Raw genomic sequence first — 22,994 nt, 5'->3', positions numbered from 1 at the left:
TGATCAGCTATTCCACAGGCACAGATACCTGCTAATTAGTGCAGTATTCTTATCTTCAACACACAAACAGTACAGAGTCTTAGAAATGTCTTCATTTTTTAATCCAAAAGCAGAATTTTCTAACATGTAATGATATATTAAATCCGACACCACTTCAGTGATGTGACAGTAAACAACGTGTAGATACAGCAGAGCATCATCTGCACAGAAGAGCACATGAAATTAAAAACACTGGCTCTATTGCATCAGGATACCAGATAAGAAGAGGAGCTCACTGCTGACTGATTGTCGCTTTTTAAATAAAAAAAAAAAAAAAAATGGATTTACGGGGAGTTCAGCTTTGGTGCTTGAACCTGGTTTGTTTTTATGCAAGAAAAAGTCCTGCTTTTCTTTAGAAAATTAGAACAATATTCATTTTAAATGTTTTGTTTTATTTCCACATTTTCCCTGTTTTTTTTTTCTCCTAAAAGTCTTGTAGACTTTGAAACTCTTGAAGGTGAGCATTAAACTTTGCCTTACAAAACAGTAGAAAAAAAAATTTGAAAAAATATTCAGAAAACCATAAACTGTAATTTCGCCAACCCTGAATCTGAGATGCACGAAGTGCTTTAAAAAAAACAAAAAAAACAAAAAGCCCAAAACAAACAAACAAAAACACATCAGCTTAATTTAAACGATTAAAATGAGGCTCCAAACACAAACAGTCCAAAGGGCTTTGCAGGAGGATAAAATATTTTACGTTCATATATTTACAGAGGCTCAGCACGTTGAGCAAGGCACGAACACTGACAGGTTTGATTCCCGGAGCTGCTGAGTTGCTTCACTGAACAGGACGGGTTGTTTTAGAGCAGGGGTGGGCATCTCCAGGCCTCGAGGGCCGATGTGCTGAAAGATTTAGATATCACCCTTGGTCAACACACCTGAATCACATGATTAGTTCGTTACCAAGTCTCTGGAGAACTTCAGCAAATGTTGAGGAGGTAAATATAGCCAGTTGAATCAGCTGTGTTGGCTCAAGGACACATTTAAAACCTGCAGGACACCAGCCCTCGAGGCCTGGAGTTGGCCACCTGTTTTAGAGGAACACAAAGAACTGGCGTGAAAGACTAAAGTGCAAAACATCGGGAAGGAAAATGAACAGATACAAAAGCTGCGATGCCTGTACTGAAACCCTGCCCCCAACGACACCATTATTGAGTAACAAGTGAAATCGAGACATGAACGCGTCAGGAGGTCGTTTACTGAGGTCAACGGTCAAGGGAGCAGGAGTCTCCTTTAGACACTGAGGAGGCGCCCCCTGCTGGTCACTGCTGCAGGTTTAAGGCACTACAGTGTTTTTATATTGTAATAAGGACATTTTGTCCACTGATAGTGAATAACGATATAAATCAAAGCACGTTATCTGAAGATTTCTTTGTTTTACTTTTTGAGTTTACTTTCTGTTGTACGTAGAATTTAGATTCATTGAAACAACTGATCCCAGACCCTGCAGTTCCTCTATCATCCAATAGAGGCGCCAGCAGGCTACCATGTTTTTTATATCAGTATTTAAAACATATTTTCGGGGCTAAGTCCATCTTGTATACGTCTGTGGTCTGAGTGCCAGCTGTTGAGGCTTTTGTCTTACAGAGTATGACACTCTGCAGTCTGGAACGGATCCTGACGAAGATGCAGCTAAAGGTGGAGCCGGGATTTCGTTGTACATGTACAATGGCAAAGAGCTATTCTAGCTATTCTATGAAGGTGGAGGCACTCGCCGCCTCAGCACTGTGTCTCCTTGCTGTCGATCTGATGCTGCCTCTGCAGCCTGAACACCTTTGCCTTCTCACTGCGACTCATGTTCTCTGTCAGGTCCTCGAAGGAGCGCCGGGTTGCCCCTGCTGGACGTCCGAACGCCTCCTCAAGGGATGCCTCCTCCAGGTGGGAGTCTGAGCTGGGGTCCTCTTGGATGGTGGCCATGCGGGGGCTGTCCAGAGGAGGTGGGCTTTGGGCTGGGTCGGCGCCAGTCTGCTCGGGGCCACTGGGATGAAAGCGAAGGGGGCCGGAGGAGAACGTTGGAGATTTGAAGATCCGAACGGAGGCCGAATCCAGGCTGCTCAAGAGCTCGGCATTCTGGGAAAACAGAGAGACGTGTGAGAGAGCATGTCCGAGAATTAAATTTTAAAAACCTTCTTTACTCAGATATTTGTGCTCACGCTGGGGAACAGGAGTGACTTGGTGGTCTGCTCGTACTGCCTATCGAGTTTCCGGTCCTGAAACCAAAGAAGTGCGACAAAATTCAGACTTCAAAGGCGACCCGAACCCTCCAGCACCCCCGCAGATGTGATCACAGATGCCACTCACCACACAGTGCACCAGGATGCTGAAAGGAACCCAGAACAGCAGCGAGAACGCCACCACTGAGCCCACAATGTTATCAGCCAGAAACTTCCAGAACGTGTTGATGTCCAGCTTATCGATGAAGTCCCACAGACGCTCCACCACGTCCTGCACCTGCTTCATGCATTTTCCCTGCAGGCACAGGAAACGGTCATCACTTCCTGTCGCCTTCAGTGTAAAAGCTCTGAATATTTAGCGATGGTCTCACCGCTCCATCGCAGAAACCCACGGTACAGGGTTTGCCCTTCCTGAGAAAAAGGAAACTGCCTGATATGTCCTGATAGGGGGTGCAGACGCCGCCGCTGCTCCGACAGCAGACTTTACAGGAAGCGTTGGTTTCTGAGAGGAACAAAGGCAGAAACAACGGCTTTAGCTGCAGCATGAAACAGACTGAAACTACCTCCAGGAGAAAAACAGAGTTTGAGAGAAGAAGCATCGCACAAGTAACTGCAGATGTGATTCTCTGCAGTCAGCTGGGTTTTTTTTTTTTTAAAGTTTATTTTGTTTTAAAAAAAAAAAAAAAAAGAAAGAAAAAGGATATTGTATTTAAATTCATACCTGCACTTTCAGACTCATGATATGAAGCATCATCGCTATTTTTTATTTTTGCAAAAGGGATCAATGCCAACGTCATTGCCATCTTAATTAAACCAAATCCTCTTCCTCCTCATCTTCTAAACTGAAGTCAATATACAGGCAGTGCAGAATTATTAGGCAAGTTGTATTTTTGAGGAATAATTTTATTATTGAACAACAACCATGTTCTCAATGAACCCAAAAAACTCATTAATATCAAAGCTGAATGTTTTTGGAAGTAGTTTTTAGTTTGTTTTTAGTTTTAGCTATTTTAGGGGGATATCTGTGTGTGCAGGTGACTATTACTGTGCATAATTATTAGGCAACTTAACAAAAAACAAATATATACCCATTTCAATTATTTATTTTTACCAGTGACACCAATATAACATCTCCACATTCACAAATATACATTTCTGACATTCAAAAACAAAACAAAAACAAATCAGCGACCAATATAGCCACCTTTCTTTGCAAGGACACTCAAAAGCCTGCCATCCATGGATTCTGTCAGTGTTTTGATCTGTTCACCATCAACATTGCGTGCAGCAGCAACCACAGCCTCCCAGACACTATTCAGAGAGGTGTACTGTTTTCCCTCCTTGTAAATCTCACATTTGATGATGGACCACAGGTTCTCAATGGGGTTCAGATCAGGTGAACAAGGTGGCCATGTCATTAGTTTTTCTTCTTTTATACCCTTTCTTGCCAGCCACGCTGTGGAGTACTTGGACGCGTGTGATGGAGCATTGTCCTGCATGAAAATCATGTTTTTCTTGAAGGATGCAGACTTCTTCCTGTACCACTGCTTGAAGAAGGTGTCTTCCAAAAACTGGCAGTAGGACTGGGAGTTGAGCTTGACTCCATCCTCAACCCGAAAAGGCCCCACAAGCTCATCTTTGATGATACCAGCCCAAACCAGTACTCCACCTCCACCTTGCTGGCATCTGAGTCGGACTGGAGCTCTCTGCCCTTTACCAATCCAGCCACGGGCACATCCATCTGGCCCATCAAGACTCGCTCTCATTTCATCAGTCCATAAAACCTTAGAAAAACCAGTCTTGAGATATTTCTTGGCCCAGTCTTGACGTTTCAGCTTGTGTGTCTTGTTCAGTGGTGGTCGTCTTTCAGCCTTTCTTACCTTGGCCATGTCTCTGAGTATTGCACTCCTTGTGCTTTTGGGCACTCCAGTGATGTTGCAGCTCTGAAATATGGCCAAACTGGTGGCAAGTGGCATCTTGGCAGCTGCACGCTTGACTTTTCTCAGTTCATGGGCAGTTATTTTGCGCCTTGGTTTTTCCACACGCTTCTTGCGACCCTGTTGACTATTTTGAATGAAACGCTTGATTGTTCGATGATCACGCTTCAGAAGCTTTGCAATTTTGAGACTGCTGCATCCCTCTGCAAGATATCTCACTATTTTTGACTTTTCTGAGCCTGTCAAGTCCTTCTTTTGACCCATTTTGCCAAAGGAAAGGACGTTGCCTAATAATTATGCACACCTGATATAGGGTGTTGATGTCATTAGACCACACCCCTTCTCATTACAGAGATGCACATCACCTAATATGCTTAATTGGTAGTAGGCTTTCAAGCCTATACAGCTTGGAGTAAGACAACATGCATGAAGAGGATGATGTGGACAAAATACTCATTTGCCTAATAATTCTGCACTCCGTGTAAACGTGCTCATTTATTCCTGATATTGGGGCTTAATGTCAGCAGGTTAGACATGTGATAATGAGCTAACTGAAAAACAACAGCTCATTATAACCAAACATTATACTAGATACTACTAGATAACGCTGAGGTAAACAGCCTTCCTGCTATCAGAGTACACTCACTACAGAGAAAACTCAGGGGTATAAACCTAAGTTTAAACTGTTTGCAAATTGAGAGCGTCGTACCGTTACAGGCGCAGGGCTGCAGCTTCAGGACGGCCTGACAGAAGGGGATACACTCTCCATTCAAACACTCGCCACTGTCCAAACACGCCGTCTTATCTGGAGCATTTTCTGGAGGAGGACACTCGCTGCTGTTTCCTGTCAACACACAACACTTTATATTACACTATCAGCGTTTCCACCTACAGCCATTTATCCAACCTCACTCTCTGCTTCTTCTGCTATTGGTTCAAAAACATTTATTTTATTAAGATAATTAGAAGTTTTCATTGTGATGACTAAAATAAGACAACTACGTATTACTAAACTGAGAATTGCAAAAGATTAGAAAGGATTTAGATTCATTGAAACAACCGATCCCAGACCCTGCAGTTCCTCTATCGTCCAATAGAGGCTCCAGCAGGCTCCCATGTTACATTGTTCAACTTTACAGCAGAAATAATAATAATAGCAATAATAATAATTTAAAAAATCTGCAGTCGTCTGACGCTGTCAACTGAAAGTGTTGTGTGGTAACTGGAGCTCACCTGTGCAGTATGAGTGTCCTTTACAGGTGGCATCGATGGGCTCCTGACAGACCGCTCCTTTGGCCTCGAACCTGCACTCCCTGCAGCAGGCGCTGTTCCTGTCACTGAACACAGACAGCAGGGGTGAGCCGAGAGCACCGCTGCAAGAGAATCACCTCACCTGTCAGGTGTATCTCTGACCTGCACTGAGCATCGGCCTTCAGCCTGCAGTTGGGCGTGCAGCAGAGGTCTGAATTGATGTGCAGCAGTCCTGGGTCGCACTCCTCGCCCTGCTCCACCCGGGAGTTCCCGCATACATTGATCTTCCTCTCTTTAAAGCAGGACGGTGCTTTCAACCTGAGACGCTTCACGATGGAGCGCTTACTGCAGTCAGAGAACATCTGGAAGCACACGAGAGGCAAACACAGACTGTAATTCTGCAGAGGTTCACTGTCGCTTCAACTCATAATCAATGTGTAAAGAGGCGCTAATAAACATGCAGGTGGAACAGTGAGTTTAAAGACTGAAATCCTGGATTCAGCATTTTGCACCTTGTTGTTGACGTGGTCTCCGCTCACGGCGATGGGATACATGACATACTTCCCACCCTGGTCCTCTCGGGGGGCACACTCCGGTTTGTCCGGGTCGTGCTCTGCGCCGAAGTTATGGCCGAGTTCATGGGTTGTCACCAGGTCCGCTTCCTGTGGAGATGACGAACAATTCCTGTGTCACACACACACACACACACTCAAACAATTCTAAAGGAGCAGGCATTAACCAATCAGAACGCCTGGTTCATTTCCACCTTGGTCAGGATGGTCTTGCCGTAGTTCTTGGTGCTGGTGAGGCCAGTGTTCAGGTAGATCACTCCCTGCTCATTTAAGGTCGAAGGACTAGCTGTGGTGGAAGGAGACAACAACGTGAGTCACACTTCCACCTCCATCTACCAGGGACTCTGGGGCGGAGCCACGGGACTCACCTTTGGAGCAGAGGCCTCCAGCGATGTCGGCTTTAGACGGGGCGACGTAGGCAAGCCCCAGAGTGCCCTCGTCAAAGTCCTGATAGGTGAAGAGATGAGCGAGGCAGACGTTGGAGGCTTTCCCCGCGATGTCCACACTGAATTGCTGCGAGAGGATGGCAAGCAGAGACCTCAGAGAGCTGACCGATCCAATGCATCCGACACACTCCACATCACAGCCTGCTCTACTCACACTAAGCTGTTTCTTTTCAAATTAAATGTCGTTTTCACAAAAAAACCTGTGTTCACAGACCTAAATCTTGAACCTGTTTCTCTAAATGTGAATATGGACACAGTTACTCGGTGGCGTGGCAGTGTCAGCTTCCTGTGGTTACCTCTAGCAGCTTCTTCACATCCCAAACGTCTCTCCCCTCCACTGGACTTCCCTTCATGTTGAAATGAGTTTTTCCGGGATCCACAGGAGTCGGATACTTCTTGATGATGATCTGATGGCAGGAACGCGGTGTCACGTTAAAAATCACAGCGTCCGAGTTTAAACACAAACAGGAAGCGGAACAGAGCATGCTCACCTGATCGATCTGGACGCCGTACCCGCTGAACCCCTCGCCCCATGACGTGTTTCTGTAGATGTCGTCGACACGGTCAATCAGCTCGATCTGAAACACATTTGGGAGGGGGCAGGGTTCAGTGTCAGTGGATGGGAGAGGCGGGGGTGATGAATGTACAGGTGGTACCGACCAGGTAGTTGAGGGTGGTGCTCTCCTCGTCGCGGCCCATGTGTTTGAAAAAGCGATGGTCGGCTACCAGCAGCAGAGGACACGAGTTCTTCTTGTGGTCGTGCACGTGACGCTTCACTCTGAACGCCGACTCTAAACAAGAAACCACCGAAACACGTCAGACAATATTATTTATGCATTTGAAACTGAAAGCTCTTTTTTTATTTGTTATTATTTATAAGTGTTTGAATGTGTCAAATATTAAAATATATGTTTTTACAGTAAAATCTCTCTTCTCTTTTTTTCCCCCTACCTTAAAAATATTTTTTCAGATTTTGTATTTTTTCATTTAAAGCTCGAACTTTTCCTTCGGTTGGAATGGCGAGCTCTCTTTTGTTTAAACAGCTTTTACTTTGTGATTTTTTTTCACATTAAAAGTCTTTTTTCTGATTGACTTCCTGTTTGTGTCGCTCGCTCTGTACTCAGTTCAGATGAAGGTGTTTCACTGGGCACCTTTGTGCTGAGCAGTGACAGGAAGTTCTCGCATTCTCTGTGGTTAACGCGGTTCCTGTGTCACCTGGGCGTGGTCACTTTGGGTCAGTGTGAGCTTTACCCTCAAACAGGAAGCAGTCGCAGTGCTAAGTTCAGGTGAGGAGCTCGCTTCTCACCTTCTTCCTCCTTTTCCTCCATCACAGCTGCTTTTACGCTGTCAGGGAGCAAGTCACTGGGGTCAGAGGTCACGTAGCCGCAGACCGAAGGCTGCAGCAGGCGGCTGATGTTGCGGATGTCTTCCGAGCGATAGATTAGGAGGCGACCGCCAGAGGGCGCCGATGTGAACCTCCAAAGAGGCTGAAGAGAGCAGATGAAGGTTTAGGGACTGATCACTCAGCAGGCGTTTACTCCAAGTCTCAGATGTTTACCTCGACATTGTACTCGGCCTCATCAGTCAGGATGTGAGCGGAGAACTCGTCATCTTCGATGTGCGCCTGAACACGGGAGTTCTCCTCCCCTACAACACAAAAACTCATTAAAGGAGCAGTTACTCCATGTTAATCCTTTCAGCTAAAGGTCACCACACACATTCCACACGTGTGTTTGAAGTACTTTGGACCAGCCCGACAACATCTACAAGAAGCCTGATAAGGCCTTGTGAACCTTCTCAAGAACATCTGGGGATTTTTTTTAATTACTCTGCAAGCTTTACAAGAAACCATGAAGTAGATTTCTCAAAACTCAGAGGACCCCAAAAACCTCCACGAGAGACTCTAAAACCCTCTGAGGACACGTGAAATCCCCACATGGACTCTAAAAACCCCATAAGAACACCTAAAATCTCCATGAGACCTCTTTAATCCATTCAAGGAGCCCAAATATCCCTACAAGAAACCAAAAAAGACCTCTACAAGGACCTTAAAAGCCTCCATCAAGACGAATACAAAAAACAAAACAAAGAAAACAAACAAACAAAAAAACCACCAGAAGGACCCCAAAGACCTCCCACAAAGGCTCTGCTTAAATAGTTTACCGATGACGTGTCCAGTGAAGTAGTTGTGCCTGTTGACCGGGTAGGTCGACTCTTGGCCGTTCTCGCTGATGACCACGGCTCTGAAGTCGCTGGTGAAGAGCTCATCGTTGGTCCTCAAGTAGAGTCTGAAATGCCTGTAGACACGAGGAGGAGATGTTCAGATTTTACAAATCAAAGAAATGGCACAGAGCTGCATGGACGGACGCCGCCATCTTACCTTTGCAGGGCGCTGAAGCTGATCAGCTTCTCCACGTGCGTCTGAGTCTGGACGTCACGACGGCGGACGGAGTGCGTCTGCAGGCTGGAGAGAGGCAGCACATCAAAGTCATCCAGCATCGCTCTGAGAGACACTGCGGAGGAAACGCAGACCTGCCTGTTAGCATTGAAAATCCTGTGAAATACCTCAGCTCTACCACACGCCAACAAGTGACCAAACTCAACACATCAGTTAATAATTAACACAAATGAAATGCTGCAGACTTTATATTTAATAGAAATGTAAGTTTTTCCATCCACTTTTTCCTTTTATGAAAAAAAAAGGAAAAAGTTTGTAACGATAAATGAAGTTAAAATATTAAACTTCAGTACTCTGCACTTTTTATCATCTCATTTCCTGTCAAATGATGACATCATGATTAGAAACCAGTGACATATGCTAACATCGTTATGGCACAGCATTATTCTTGGTTTTGCTTTTTCTTTCTTAAAAGGCACAATTAACTCCCTACACTTCTCTTATTATGACTTTTTTATTTTTAAGTTCATGTATTGTGATTTTTTTATAATAGTTAAATATCTGGTCAAAATGTTAACTTTTAATCTCATTTGACTTGATTTTCCATTTAATAAACTACTATCATGATCCAGTTGAATAATCCTGCACTCAGCCATTTATTTAATTATCTGTGATTTTTATGCGAATTAAACTTTTGTTTGACATGAGCGGTCCTCCATACATTCTGCCTCAAACATGAACTTTTCCGGCGGAAAGGCGGCTCTCACAAAGGACACATTTACGATTAAATTCAGTTTTAAACACTCACTGAAGTCCTGCTCCGTCGTGTCCGGGGGGACGGCGGCCTTCGTTAAAGCGGTGAAAGCGGCTAAAAAGGCGAAAAGCAGCCACATGTTGAACCGTCGGGGCGGACTGAATGAAGACCTTCCGCCGCCCGCTTCAACGTCCTAGCATCAGATTAAACTCCAACCGCAGCTCAGACACAAATTTAAGCTTTAAAGCTCATCTCTGGACCGACCTCACTAAATCTCACCCCACTCGAGTCTTTGTTGTGTTTGGAAACGGGCAGAACAAACGCCCCCACTCACCAGGAAGTCAGAGAGCGTCCGAGTGAAGCTACCGAGAGCCGAGGAAGCAGGGCGGAAGTAGGCCCGAGGGCTTTCACAGTAAAAGCAAGGGATTTTAAGGGTACGATTAAAAAAGTATTAATTCGATTAATAATCAATACTGTTGAAAACAAACGCACGGTAGCTAATAGTAAATATTTCAATAAATTTTAATGATGGAAATCTTTTAGACTGGAGGGGGAGTGCTGTCATCTTAACTTTAAAACTAAAACAAGTTTTAAAAAAAGTTCATTTTAAAGTAATAAATATAATACAACATTTAATTAATTTAATGAAATTAACTTGATGAATAAATAACAAATAAAAGTATACTATTTAAATTTAAAATACAAATAGTAATGTATACATACAAATGTGTTTCTAATTAATAAATAATCAATTTCTTTTGTTTAGTGGGATGTCTGTGTTGTATAGCCCTCTTTGCTTTTCTTTTAATAGCAAAGCAATAATCAAACCTTCAGTTGTTTTAGAAATGTTTCACAAAGAAAAGCGTTTACCCGCACATGTTTTATTTTGAAAATCTATCAGGCGTTTGTGTTTGTTTTGTTGTAAGCTTTGCACACGAGTCCAACAAAAAGCTCGCGAAACCATTCCCGTGACAGTGATTGATAACAGCTGATCCGCCTCAGCTAGATCAATAATAAAAAATCAATCAAACCATCATTCTGTCTGTACGTATATGTGTGTGTATGTATGTGTGTGTGTGTGTGTGTGTGTGGGGGGGGGTCACCTTATATAAGAGAATCAGAGAGACATCTGGCATCTATTTATAACCTCTGACCTCATCAAATCCGCTTAGAAACACAGAGCACATCAGGAACTCATCATCATCTGGAGGAAGAAAAACTCTCACTAAAGTGATTTAGAAACATCCAGAAAATTAATACTTAGTATATTTATACGAGGAGATGTAAAAAAAAAAAAAAAAAAGTATAAAAGACACATTTATCATTTGTTATTTTAAACACATTTAACACAGTATAGCACATGTATTATTTTTACTTACAACAATATTTAAATAAAGCATTTTTATTTTATTTTACAGCTGAGTAGAAGTAGTTGAAGTATGTAATCTGGCCTGTGGTTGCAGCAGAGAGGCGTTCAGTCTCACAGAAATCATGCGCGAAGAAGAAGAGTCCCAGCGTCTCCAACCAGAGGCACGTGCGGTTGTAACAAAGTGCTGACAAAATCCAAAGTTTCGTGTTAAAGCTGCAGTTTTCTACTCAGGATGGATGACGAACACACGGTGAGTCTCCCGGTGCTCTCATAAACCGGCCGTTTCATTTTACGCAACCTACGGTGAACGCAGTTGTCAGCTAGTTTGGTCCTACCAAACTCAATTAAAAATATTAGTGTTTTAAGATGATTGGCACGACATTCAGTCTCCAACTTTAACTTCAGACATTTAACAGGTTTGTGTGACTCCGCAGCCGTTGAGTAATTAATCTGCACACATTTAATAACTGTTCTCTTCAATTGAAATCCGTTAGCGTAATATCAGCGACAGTTTATCCATAATGTTCAAAATAAACTCCTCTACCAGTACCTGTGAACTGTGTACGCTTAATGAGTTTTGATTTAAAATTTGATTTTAACTACATTGTGTGTCGAAATACTCAGAAAGTCTCAAAGAAGCCTTAAAGTTAACAAATGAAAACGCAAATAAATATTCCCGATAAACATAGACGGATTATTTTAGCAATCGTTGTTAATGACGTCTAGACTTTTGTGGGTGAAGTGTTTAGGATCTGGAGGTTTAATTGTTGACCTTCTTTCCCGTGGGCGCTGCTGTACAGTTTCACCGGCTGTTGTACATAAATTTGTTTTCAAAGGCATTTGAACGTGAACATTAGCTCGGATTTCTCCTCCGCTGTTCATTAAGAGCTGAATGCACGAATATAAGATAAGATAAGATAACCTTTATTAGTCCCACACGTGGGAAATTTGTTTTGTCACAGCAGGAAGTGGACAGTGCAAAAGTTATGAGGCAAAAATTAGAATACAATAAGAATAAATACAGTACACAACTGTACAGAATAGAATAAAATAAAATACTATATACAGTAGAATAAAATAAAATAAATATACAATAAGATAAAAATAGAATACAAATACTATATACAACTGAGTAAAAATACAACGATGACAGAAAGGATTATTGCACTTAGTATTATATAAAGTTAATAAAAACATGAAGTACGTTTTTTGTTTTTTTTTGTTTTTTTTTAAGACTGAAAGATTAATTTATTCATTAGAATATTTACAGAAACACCTGAGCATTACCGTGTGTCTGTGTATGTGTGCGCGCGTGCAGGCCGAGTACACGGTGCCCTGTGCCCAGTGTTCAGCAGTGGACTGGGGCATTTCGGACGAGGGTCGCTTCTACTGCAGGTCCTGCCACAACGTGATCGAGGTAAAAACATCTTCGTCATTATGACCTGTACAGTGGTCTGTAACTGGAGGTTGAGGTGTCAGGGTCTCTTCAGTGCCCTTTCAGAGACACTCTTTTTACTACACAGGTGGATGAGTATGAATATGTTATGGGGATATAGGGAATTCAGAACTCCATAAACATGCTTTAAGATGCTTCTTTTAACAATATGGTGTTGGTGGTTAAGCCCACGTGTAGAGGACCTCCTTATTCTGTTGCCTAACATGTGACTGTGTCCTCAGAGGACCCGGGAGGTGGTGGACCTGTCCTTCTTAAAGTTGTCCAGCAGGGTGTCGACCATCAGAGGACCCCGCAAGAAGCAGGCCGGTCAGTGTCCGATCAGCAGCAGCATAAATCGATGATGTCATATCCTGTTTAACGTGTCTGTTTGTCTTAGAGCGTGGTCACGTGTGGATGGTCTGCGAGGGTTTCCAGTTTATCCTGAAGAACCAGGCCGATGCTCTGCTCGCGCTTGGAGTCCATCCTCAATTTAAGGTCCGTCTCCTCTCTGTTAACCACAAAGCAATCAATCAGAGGCCTAACTGGTGTTACTGTTTCAGGATGATGTGCTGTGTCCTCTGTGGAGGTGTTACCTGCAGAAAAGTCGCCAGGCCTACACCCACGACCCCGTGAGGAGCTGCAAGTTCAGAGTGGTGAGTTTTTATGGTGGTGCCTGGAAACTGCTTGTCAGCTTTATCTATCTATCTGTCTATCTGTCTATCTATCTGTCTCCTGGCAGTTTCACCTTTGTTTTTAATCCATTTTCATTTCTTTTTTGTATTTTTATTTGATTTTGTGTATTTTTAATCCTTAATTTTGATTAGTTTTGTCTTTATTTTCTTATTTATTTCACTTTTTTTTTTAAATTTGTATTCTTTTTGTATATTTAATCATTTTATTTGATTTTCTATGTTTTACTTCATCTACTAAGTTTTATTTTATTTTTTTTGGTTATTGATTTCATTTGATTTATTTCATTTTTTGAGATTTAATAATTAAATCTAAATCCTCAGAGAGCTGTGGGCTCTGACTTGGAGAGCGCCAGCGAGGGGATCAGCTGCACAGATGGCGAGTCGAACCCAGCAAGCACGGCGGGCTCAAACACAGGTACGGTGCTGGAAGCGTCCTCAGTCTGACAGGAAGCTCCTGTAAAAGTTTCAGTGTCAGGTCATATGACCAGATGAGGTTTCCTGCGTTAGTTGACTGCTCGTTTAACCTCAGAGAATTCTGGTTTTTGGTCCGGCTCCTCGGACACCCTCACCTACCTGTCGGCCAGGAAGAAGCGGAGCCAGAGTCTGCTGAGCATGAAGAAGACACTGTCTCTGATCTACCTGGCTCTGGTGTGGAGCCGTGAGGCGCTGACGCTCAGCGACCTGCTCAGGTACCACTTGCACCCACCTGCACTTAGGTGGCTGAGGGGTTTTAACCAGTGTGTTTCACCTGGATGAACGTGATGTTTCGCAGGCTTGTGAATGAGGGTCATATCCCGTACTTGAACGCCTATGAGCAGCTTCCCGAGGAGATGAAAGTCACGGGGAAGGACTCCCTCATCTTTGTAGTTGAGGTGAGAAAGCCGCCATCTTGTTTATTACCTGGCCCTGGTAATGATGCGTGACTTGGCTCTCACCTGGTTTCTGTAGACGGTCCCGTCTCATCACGCCGTTCATAAAGAGGCCGAGACTCTCATTCAGTTCCTGCAGCTGCCTGCTTTTCCTCCAATCAGTCAGCAGACCCTGCTGCACCCGGCGCTGCTCAGCCTCAGATACCTGTCCGATGTCAACCTGCCCGGTAACGACTACTTCAGTGTTCTGACCGATAATGGTCTCTGCTGGAGGCGACCTTCTTTACATACAAACACTGACAGTGTACCTGTACACGCCTGTTTCCTGTCAGATGAGCTCCACCCCTGGGTCTGCAGGCTGTTGGAGCACACCGGTATGATGGATCAAACGCTCCACACATTTGACCCCCACAATCACCCCACCCTGCCACGGTATGACGTGCAAGCCGCTGCCCTCATCATCGTCACTCTGAAGCTGTTCTTTTGCCTGGACGACATGACCGAGTGGTACGTATCTTTCACGCCGTCAGACGACCTCCGGCAGGGCTCCAGGTGTGCTGACTGTGATTGGTTCTATCTTTCAGGCATCTGTCCAATGATCTTGGACGACAGAAGGACTCAGGTTGGGTTTATATTTATTAAAAAAATAACATGGCACAGATGTAAGGAGCTATTCGATAACATGATCAGTTTGAAAATCAATGGCTGACTGCACGTGTTTGTGAATGACTGTATACAGATGACGAACTATGTCTGATCTTGGAACTTTTCTGCCCTTTTGACCTTTGAGCGTGACCCCTTCTAGACGTGGCTTGTGTGCGACTCTGTCTCTGTGTGGATCCACAGGTAAGGTGTTTAACCTGAGGAGGTGGTACAAAGTGATGCAGGCCGCTCTGATTCGAGCTCAAGAGAGGAGAGACCAGAATGTCTCCAGGTAGGACATCAGCGGTATTTCCCCTGAGGTGGATCTGTGTGCAGAAATCAGATTTTAGTCCTGATTTTAAAGCGTGACGTCATTGGCGTATCTGCACACAGGAAGTTTGCAATCTGTGTGTTACGTTAAGGAATAATGGGCTCTTTTTTTTTTTTTTTTTTTTTTCTTTGTGTTTTCATGTGAATAATGTGAGTTTGACTCTGGTGTCTGACTCGGACACCTGCAGATGTGGAGACATTTGAAGCTGCTTAATAGCTGCTTGTGTTCCTTTAAAAAAAAAAAAAAAAGATTTTTTTTTTTTTTTTTTTAAACCCGTGCTTTCTGTTTTTGATGAAGAGTTCCTGATATGCTTTTTTTTTTTTTTTTTTTTCTTCTCTGCAGGAAGCAGTGGAAGTCAAAGAAACAAATTTACCCAAACAAGAAAGAAAAGTGTTCGATGATTAAAAAAAAAAGTAAGAAATTTAATTGGCTGATCTTATTGTGAAAGAGAGGTGAAGTCCTTTCCTTTCCTGTATATTCATTTCTCTCTGCAAAATTAATCTGAAGCACATGAAAAAACATCCTGAGATGCGACACGCTCCCTCTGTTGTTTGTGCAGGAATTGCAGAGCAGGTCCAGCTGTGTTTCGAGAAGCTGGCTTCCTGTCCATCGGGGCTCCAGGACGTAGGACCATCGAGCTTCATATTCTGCTGGGGGGACGAGGAGGAATCAGACGGTCCCAGTCTGCACCACATGAAGCTGGACGAGGTCGTGACCCGTAGATACGACTTCCTGACTCCGCTGAACGACATGTACTGGCACCCGGCGCTCAGACGCTGCTTGTGAGTCACTCACAGCTTCAGTCTCAGGTTGAAATATCAAAATGCACAAAAATCTCAAAATGACCAAAGAGGAATATTTTCTCCAGAAACTTGCCTCAAAGAGAGAAACTTCCAAAGAGGAAAGTGAAGATTTCACACTTAAGAGTGTACTGCTGCTTGTATAGAGCAAAAATAGAAGATTGCACGACATAAACATCAGCGCTTGTAGATCGCTGGTCATCAGCAGTCAGCTTTATGAAATAATTCAGTAAAAAATTGAGATTTATAGTTTTAAACCTTGGAGAATGGCCAGTAAAGGGAGTAGTACACATCTTGGCTTGAGATCTTTTGACAAGTTGTTCTCAGAGGACAGAAGTTCTGGTGAGTCTATTTGGTCGTTTAAGGCTTTAGTCATTTTAAACTGAGCTGATGACAGAGGACTGAAAATAGCGATGCATGAACAAAGAATCTTAGTGTGAAGTGTCAGGAAGAAAAAAATTGGGTGGAGGAGGAAGTTACCTGCCAAGCGTGGTGGAGTAATGTGACGGTTAGGAGTTGTGAGCTCTATGACGTTCACTGGCTGGTTGAAGTTTCCCCCTCAGGGTGATGACAAAGCGGTGATATATGGAGATGTACTGGTGTTCTGTATGTCATGAAGGTTGGACTGATGTTGCCTCACAGACTGGACGTTGGGTTCGATCGCTTACAGAATGACGCTTCTTACCTCATGTCTGTGAAGGGTTTCGGTCATCCAGGTCATCATAGTCTAAGGAGCTTAGAAAAGCGTCTGGACTTTAAATTTCTTGGGAAGCTTCTTCAGTTCTTACTGAAGTCAAATGGCCCCGGATGTTAGTGTCTGGGAAGGATCTCAAAACTGGATTATAGATGGCAGACAGTTGGTGTCATAAGCCCCGCCCTCTGTTTAAAGATGGTTTTCACAGTAGACATAGGTCGTGTCCAAATTCATGGGCTGCATCCTCCCGAGCCCGCATTTGTAGACCGATTACGTCACAGCGACGCGCCGAAGGCTGTCCAAATTCGTAGACTCCTCCGAAAGCAGCCGACAAATGCGTCCTCCTTTTCCCGAATTTGAAGGATGGGTCGGGTGTGTCCTTCGTGGCCTACCATATCCCAGAATTCATAGCGCGGCCCAGCCAAACTCCAGTTTCCAACAATGGCGGCCGCTACTAAGTTTTAAAATTACTCGTACTAATCTTTCTGGGTCACAAAATGAACTTTTAACATATTTTCAGGCGAGAAAGTACTTATGTAAACATCAAATATCTGCTCGGTTTATCAAGATATCGCATATTTGCAAAAGTGCTTCAACGTTTTCGGAGCATCTGCTACCCACCAGCTCGATAGGAAGCCGGGAGCTCGAGGGTCACTGAAGCCGCCGAGAACAGCACAACTCCCGGCACATCATTTTCAGATCACCGCAGAGTTTCGCTACTCAGGTTAAACGTAATATATAAGTCACTTAGACAACCTAAAAATGTTATTGTTGGGCTTTTTTCAGTGTTTTATTTGTTTGTGAGTAAATCGGTTTGGCTGAGATTAAAGTTATTAGATTAGATAAAATAAAACTTTATTAATCCCCCGGGTGGGTTCCTCCGGGATCTTCACACAGCTGAATAAACGTCAAACAGAAAACTGATTAAACAGAAGTGTGAGACGGTTGAGAGTTTACGCCAGTGTCCTGTTATATTTTAGACAGCAAGGAGCAGACGGCTGAGTTTATTAAACTCCACCGAGACAGCGGTGACGCTAATCAGAAGGCTAGACCATCCAATTTCCCCAGCCGTTTACTTCCGGCCTACCCAACCTTCTGAGGACCCGGCCCACGTAGATCGTGAAGGCTGGGTCCTCAGGAGGATGCAGCCCATGAATTTGGACACGACCATAGATGGCTTTTTTTTCCACTCCTCTTTCAAACCAGAGAAGACATTCTCTGTCCAAAATGTAGACATTTGGGGCATCCTTTCTCTTGGGGAATCAACAATTGCTCTTAGAACTGAAGATGCTTCTCAGATGAGAACGAAACGTCTTCAAGAAACTTAAAGAAGTCCAGATGCTTTTCTTTCCAAGCTCCTTCGATTCCTTCGATGCTCATTAGTGGGTTTTAAACTGATTTGCTGAATGAGATCTCCTGGAAGACCTCAAACTTGTGACTAGGCCCGACAACAAACTGATCCCACATCATAATGCCAAATTTCCCCTCATCTGTTCAAACGTTCCCATGACGATGCATTGACACTTAAATCTTGCCTCCTCCTGCAGGTGCTACAACAGTCATTACAAGGAGGTGGAGGCAACGCTGCCACGCTCCTTCATCTGGCTGCTGCAGCTTTTCGCCTTCATGTTGGACGTGAAGCCGTTTTGCCTCTATGAGGAGGTCCTGAGTGTGGAGAGGAGGATCTTTGACACCAGACTGTACAGAGGGAAGAGCAAGGCCAATGCCGGGGCTTCGGCTGAGACCGCCGGGGCTTCACCCGAGGCCCAGGCTTCACTCAACACCCGGACGTCACCAAGGAGGACCCGGACATCACCCAGGACGGCTGAGGCTTCAGTCGGGACCCGGGCTTCACACAGGAAACGGCAGCGAAGTAGGAAGAGCTGAGAATTTGCAGCATCTGTGGGACATTTGGCTGTTTCTGCTACCTCCGTGTTTTTGTTTAAACCAAAGACATTTTTAATAAACCTAAAAGGGCTGCTCTTGTCTTTGATTAATTGCATTAAAACAGATTTTTCTGTCAATAGGAAGAAAATTTGATCAGAGCGTTTCCTAAAAAGGAGAGAGATCTCTCTAAAGGAGGAAAAGATTTGTAGTTTGAACAACAGGATCTGATGGAGAGTTGCAGCATCGGGTTGGGAATGGTATCTGCAGGCGGGGAGCACGCAGTACCTGGAAGACTAATGGATGTGTGGCATGTGATGAGGGTGTAGTTCTGCATGTGTGTGGATGGAGCTGGAAGAGCTTTTAAATTGTGTAGATTTAAAGTTGTTAAACTTGCTGTCCTGAATATTTGAGCAGACTGTGACTCTCCAGGGGACTGCCCTGTGTGCCATGGATGAACAGGAGTGCTGCACTGACTAAGAGTGACCAGCAGGAGGTGATGTTCAATCACACTAATGGAGAGCAGCCTGTTACAGGTAGCACACACTGAAACTGCTGAGGTCCATTACAGCAGCAGCGCCGAGCAGCTGGCCAGATGTTTGTGGAAAAGTTGAGCTCAGAGCTTCTTTTGGCTGCTTGATTCTGTGGCTCCTCCTCCTCCCTCTGCAGCTGAATGTTTTTTGGGCGAGTTTGAGATCTTCTGGCTTCAGAAACTAGAAAACAGCTTGCGGTTGTAGTATGAAGGGTGGAGGCAGCTGTAGTTTAGAGGAGGAGCTAAGGACTTATTTACCTCAGCTGACCTCCATCTGACACAGGGTGACCTTTACTTCATGTACAGTCTGCGCCGTGTTAATATATCTTGACCTCAATGATTGAAATGATTGTGAACAGCTGTCTCTGCTGCTGGGCAGATGGCGGCAGCAGCAGCAGAAACAGCTGTACTAACCCTAACTGTTGACCAACCAAAGGTTAAAGGTGAAGCAGTGTTTCAGGTCTTACTCTGGTCTGTTACTTGTGTCAGTCCTGAGGAAGCGGAACTGCTCACCTCTGGTTTCCACCTGCAGAAGAAGAAACTGTGGCCAACACGTGACCTTTTGTAATGTTTTCTTACTATAAACCCCTGAATTGTGCAGGTTTAGCTCATAACTTATCTTTGTGTTTATATGTGTAAAAACCACAACCAATATAGTCTTCACTCTCACAACGTCATACAAATGATTTTTTTTTTTTCTTAAAATCAAAACAGAACATAGGAAAAGAGACTTTGAAATACGCTGTGCCTGTTTCTTGGAATTATCTACAGAAGGAACAAAATGGAGTTTAAGTCCATTTTAAAGAGAGAATAACTCTTCTAGTCAGTGTGACTGTTTTTAATGTCGCTCTTAATGATGTTTTTACATATAAATGTATTTGTTTTTTACTTGTTATGTCTTGTAACTTTTGCTGCCATGATGGCCACTGGAAAAGTTTTAAATCTCAATGAGACATTCACCTGGATAGATAAAGGATATTACAGTGTGTCCGGGGATGGGTGTCCAGGTACACACCGGCTCACTCCTTGGTGGCTGCTTGTCGGGGCCTGGAGCCTGGGGCTCACTCGGGCCACTTCGGGGGTGGGGTGCTGTCAGCCTCTCGGCCTGGGGCTCGGTCACAGGCACAGCTGCCTGCCGACGGAGCTCACGGGCGCGTCACTGCAACCCCCCCCTGGCTTCTGCTCCGCGGCTGCTGAGTGACCCCTCATCTGGGGCTCTCCTCAGCTCTTTCTGGGATAGCAATTCTCTGATGATGTGCTGCAGCTGGTTTCTAAAACGATGTAAAGACATCCAAGTTAGAAGACGTCTGAGGCAACCTGAGCCAACTGTTTGACTTCAGGTGTGCTCGCTCCATCGAGTCGCTGCTGCTATGGCCTCTCCTCTGCAGGTCATTTGAGTTAATCAGAAAACAAAAATAAAATGAAAGTAGAATCAAATACAATAAAGTAACATCAGCATCTCATGCTTCATTTTTAACTTCATTCATTTGTTTTCACCAGTTGTTTGTCCACCTTCATTTACCACAGCTGTTGCTAGGGTAACATTACAGTGTTGGGCAGGTTGCCATGGTGATACTACAGAGAGTAGCCATCAAAGAAGCTTTGTGTTGCATTCACTTACAGTTGGTTGACACTGGCATCGAGTCCTTAGATGAACTCTGAGCTGTAAATGTTTTATTGAATTTCTCTGTGTGCCATAAACGCCATCGTACTGCATTCAAGGCCTGCTGGTTCATCTCAGCTTCAGTACTTTGTGAGTAGTACTTCCTGTATTGGTTGGCGCAGCAGACGATGTACAAAAATGTCTACAAGGAGCCTGGTCACCAGCTCCAAGCATCTGACAAAATAGAAGCTTTGTTTCTTTCTAAACGCATGATCGTAACCATCGTGTATAAGACAGAGCTCGCTTCTGTCACATCACCTTTTGGTTTTTCCCAATCCTCAGTCTTTTTTTTTTTTTTTTTTAAATTTCATTTTGATGCCATTTTGTTTCCAGTGCTCACCATATTTGGATGAGATTGCACAGCATCCATGTTATTAGTGAGATCATTAAAAAGTGCCCCAACAGCACAAACATAGCCCACAGGTCCAGTTCAGGGACTCTAATTAGCTGAGGTATCTGCTAGCAGACAGCTAGCAGCTACTGGCACCTGTGTTTTGTCATTCACCGGTCAGTCAAAAAGGCCACACCCCTAATAATGCAAACTTTAAGCCTTAATACAATTTAAACAGGTTGTGATATCTGTATCTTACTTCTGATATGAACCCAAACAAACTGTTAGACTCTGTTCTTCAATGTGTAAAATTATGTAATCTGCATATAGTGACACCCTTCTGGTTATTCTTTTACTTCCTCTTTATTCTGTAGCAAAAGTTTAAAATGGGTGTTATGAAGGGGGAAATTCTCTGTAGAGAACAACCAATTTGTGTATCAGGCTGTAAACATGTTTATTTCTGCTGTGAAGTTTTAACATGGGAGTGTATTGGGTACTGCAAGGTTGTTGTTGTTTCAGCCTCAGAAGTCTCAGGTTGTTTTTTCCCGGTTGAGTTTGAAATCGTTCATTTACTCAAGTACTAACCTGCAGCGTGCCATCACCATTGCTGTAGATTCAGAAAATAAGAAGTCACACTAAACGAGTAGTTTAAATAACTGACTACTGCATTAATCTTTTAACTGGAGAGGCTTCAGGTCTGTCTTTTTAACCTCTAATAATATTCAAATAATCCTCAGGAAACAGATGAGCTCTCTCGGCTCAGTTCTGTGTGCTGACTGTTAGCTTGTGTTTTTGCAGCTTTTAAAAAAAAAAAAAAACTTTCAAAAAAACCACACTTCCTGTTGAAAACTGTGAGTTCAGCGCTCAAAGAGCCAACTCCGCGTGGACCTTAAACACATCAACTCCCCTGCCATCACAAACTAAACATCTGGAAGAAGTCCAGATTTCACTCCACAGTTCCTGGAAAGAAACTTGGCTCTTTGCAAAGGATCTCTGTCATCTGACCCCTATTTAAACAAACTTAGAAATTAAAAATCAGAGGACATGAAATTCTCAGACTGAGTTTCAACCTAGACTTTTAAGCCATTTTTACCTCATGAAATAATAATCTGTTTGTTCTCATGTCAGTAAAACTTTATCGACTACGTCTGCACTTTGTTTCTGCTGTGTTTAAGGTTGGTGAACGTGAACTGCACAGAAGCAGAAAGTTTGACTCTCAGAGGATAAAACTTGAGGTAGGATAGATCTATCAGTGATCGATAAACTAATAAATCAGACTGCAGGTCAGAATATACCATCCATATTTCGTTAATTTCCCCAAAAGTAGAATTATTATTTTTTTAATCAGGAAAAGATTCTTCTCAAAACTACAAACATCTTTTTTTCTGAATTATTGATACTGATTTCCAAACAAAAACCAGTTGACCTTAAACGTCTCAGTGTGTCAGATTTAAATGAGAAGATTTTATTTAAAAACCACTGACTTCAAAGAAATTCAAACATTTTTTCTTTCATTCTGGTGCTCCAAAGAAATGAATAATTTCAGGGTTTATTTCAGTAAAGTGCAGATTTAAATTTTGTTCAGAAAAAAAGGAAAATGTCTGTTTGCTGTAAAGAATTTAAATCAGATTAAATTAAAACCAAGAAAAACTTAATGTTTGTGTCGCATATTTTAAAAACATTGTTTAAAAAAAGACTGAAATCAAAGAAGAAATTCAGGTTCTTCTTCAGAGTCACAGACTTTGATTCTATTCTGCTGGACGCAGAGATTAAACCAAAACTTCATCACAAACTGTCAGAGAAAGAAGCTTGAAACACTTTTTTTTTTAATGTAGCAGAAACTCAAATATTCAGACCCAAAACTGAAAGTGACACAAGAACAAATACAAACACTCATATTCTGTGGAATGTTTTTACCTGTTTAATGTCCGTATTAAAACGTAGATAAATGAAATTTCTTCCTTAAAGCCTTAAAGGTTTGATGTATTTTTGATTTGCTCTGAAGCTCAGACTCTATCCTCAGTTTTAATCCCGACAAAAAAAAAAAACAAAACTTAATGCTGCTGCATGAAGACTAAAGACTAAAGCACGTCTGAGAGGAAAACAGGAAATACAGTTTCATTTCAAAACTTAAACTGTAAAAACAGAATCAGAGGGGTTGTTTTTGTCCATCTGATT

The 22,994-nt window shown here is 43.2% G+C and overlaps 2 protein-coding genes across 2 annotated transcripts; one reads left to right on the top strand and one right to left on the bottom strand.

The window, feature by feature from the left end:
* Window positions 1-1,018: 1,018 nt before the first annotated feature.
* Window positions 1,019-9,967, bottom strand: adam17b (ADAM metallopeptidase domain 17b). The gene is made up of 18 exons (XM_026142679.1): window positions 9,629-9,967; window positions 8,803-8,935; window positions 8,586-8,719; window positions 7,981-8,069; window positions 7,729-7,909; window positions 7,083-7,213; window positions 6,914-7,000; window positions 6,719-6,829; window positions 6,345-6,489; window positions 6,171-6,262; window positions 5,917-6,066; window positions 5,567-5,766; window positions 5,387-5,490; window positions 4,863-4,997; window positions 2,588-2,718; window positions 2,344-2,511; window positions 2,196-2,252; window positions 1,019-2,112 (listed from the first exon to the last, which is right to left on the bottom strand). Exons 1-18 carry the CDS (start codon window positions 9,711-9,713, stop codon window positions 1,762-1,764), a joined length of 2,484 nt encoding a protein of 827 aa, XP_025998464.1. The 5' UTR covers window positions 9,714-9,967; the 3' UTR covers window positions 1,019-1,761.
* Window positions 9,968-10,992: 1,025 nt separating this feature from the next.
* On the top strand, window positions 10,993-18,399 carry taf1b (TATA box binding protein (Tbp)-associated factor, RNA polymerase I, B). Its single transcript, XM_026142682.1, has 15 exons — window positions 10,993-11,193; window positions 12,262-12,360; window positions 12,621-12,705; window positions 12,776-12,873; window positions 12,939-13,031; window positions 13,392-13,485; window positions 13,600-13,759; window positions 13,843-13,942; window positions 14,019-14,166; window positions 14,272-14,446; window positions 14,524-14,561; window positions 14,786-14,873; window positions 15,255-15,325; window positions 15,472-15,694; window positions 17,954-18,399. Exons 1-15 carry the CDS (start codon window positions 11,176-11,178, stop codon window positions 18,291-18,293), a joined length of 1,830 nt encoding a protein of 609 aa, XP_025998467.1. The 5' UTR covers window positions 10,993-11,175; the 3' UTR covers window positions 18,294-18,399.
* Window positions 18,400-22,994: the final 4,595 nt, after the last annotated feature.

The sequence above is a fragment of the Astatotilapia calliptera genome, chromosome 15, assembly GCF_900246225.1.
Source record: "Astatotilapia calliptera chromosome 15, fAstCal1.2, whole genome shotgun sequence".
NCBI lineage: Eukaryota > Metazoa > Chordata > Actinopteri > Cichliformes > Cichlidae > Astatotilapia > Astatotilapia calliptera.
The sequence above is the reverse complement of the archived record's forward strand: the minus strand, read 5'-3'. Positions and strand labels throughout refer to the sequence as shown.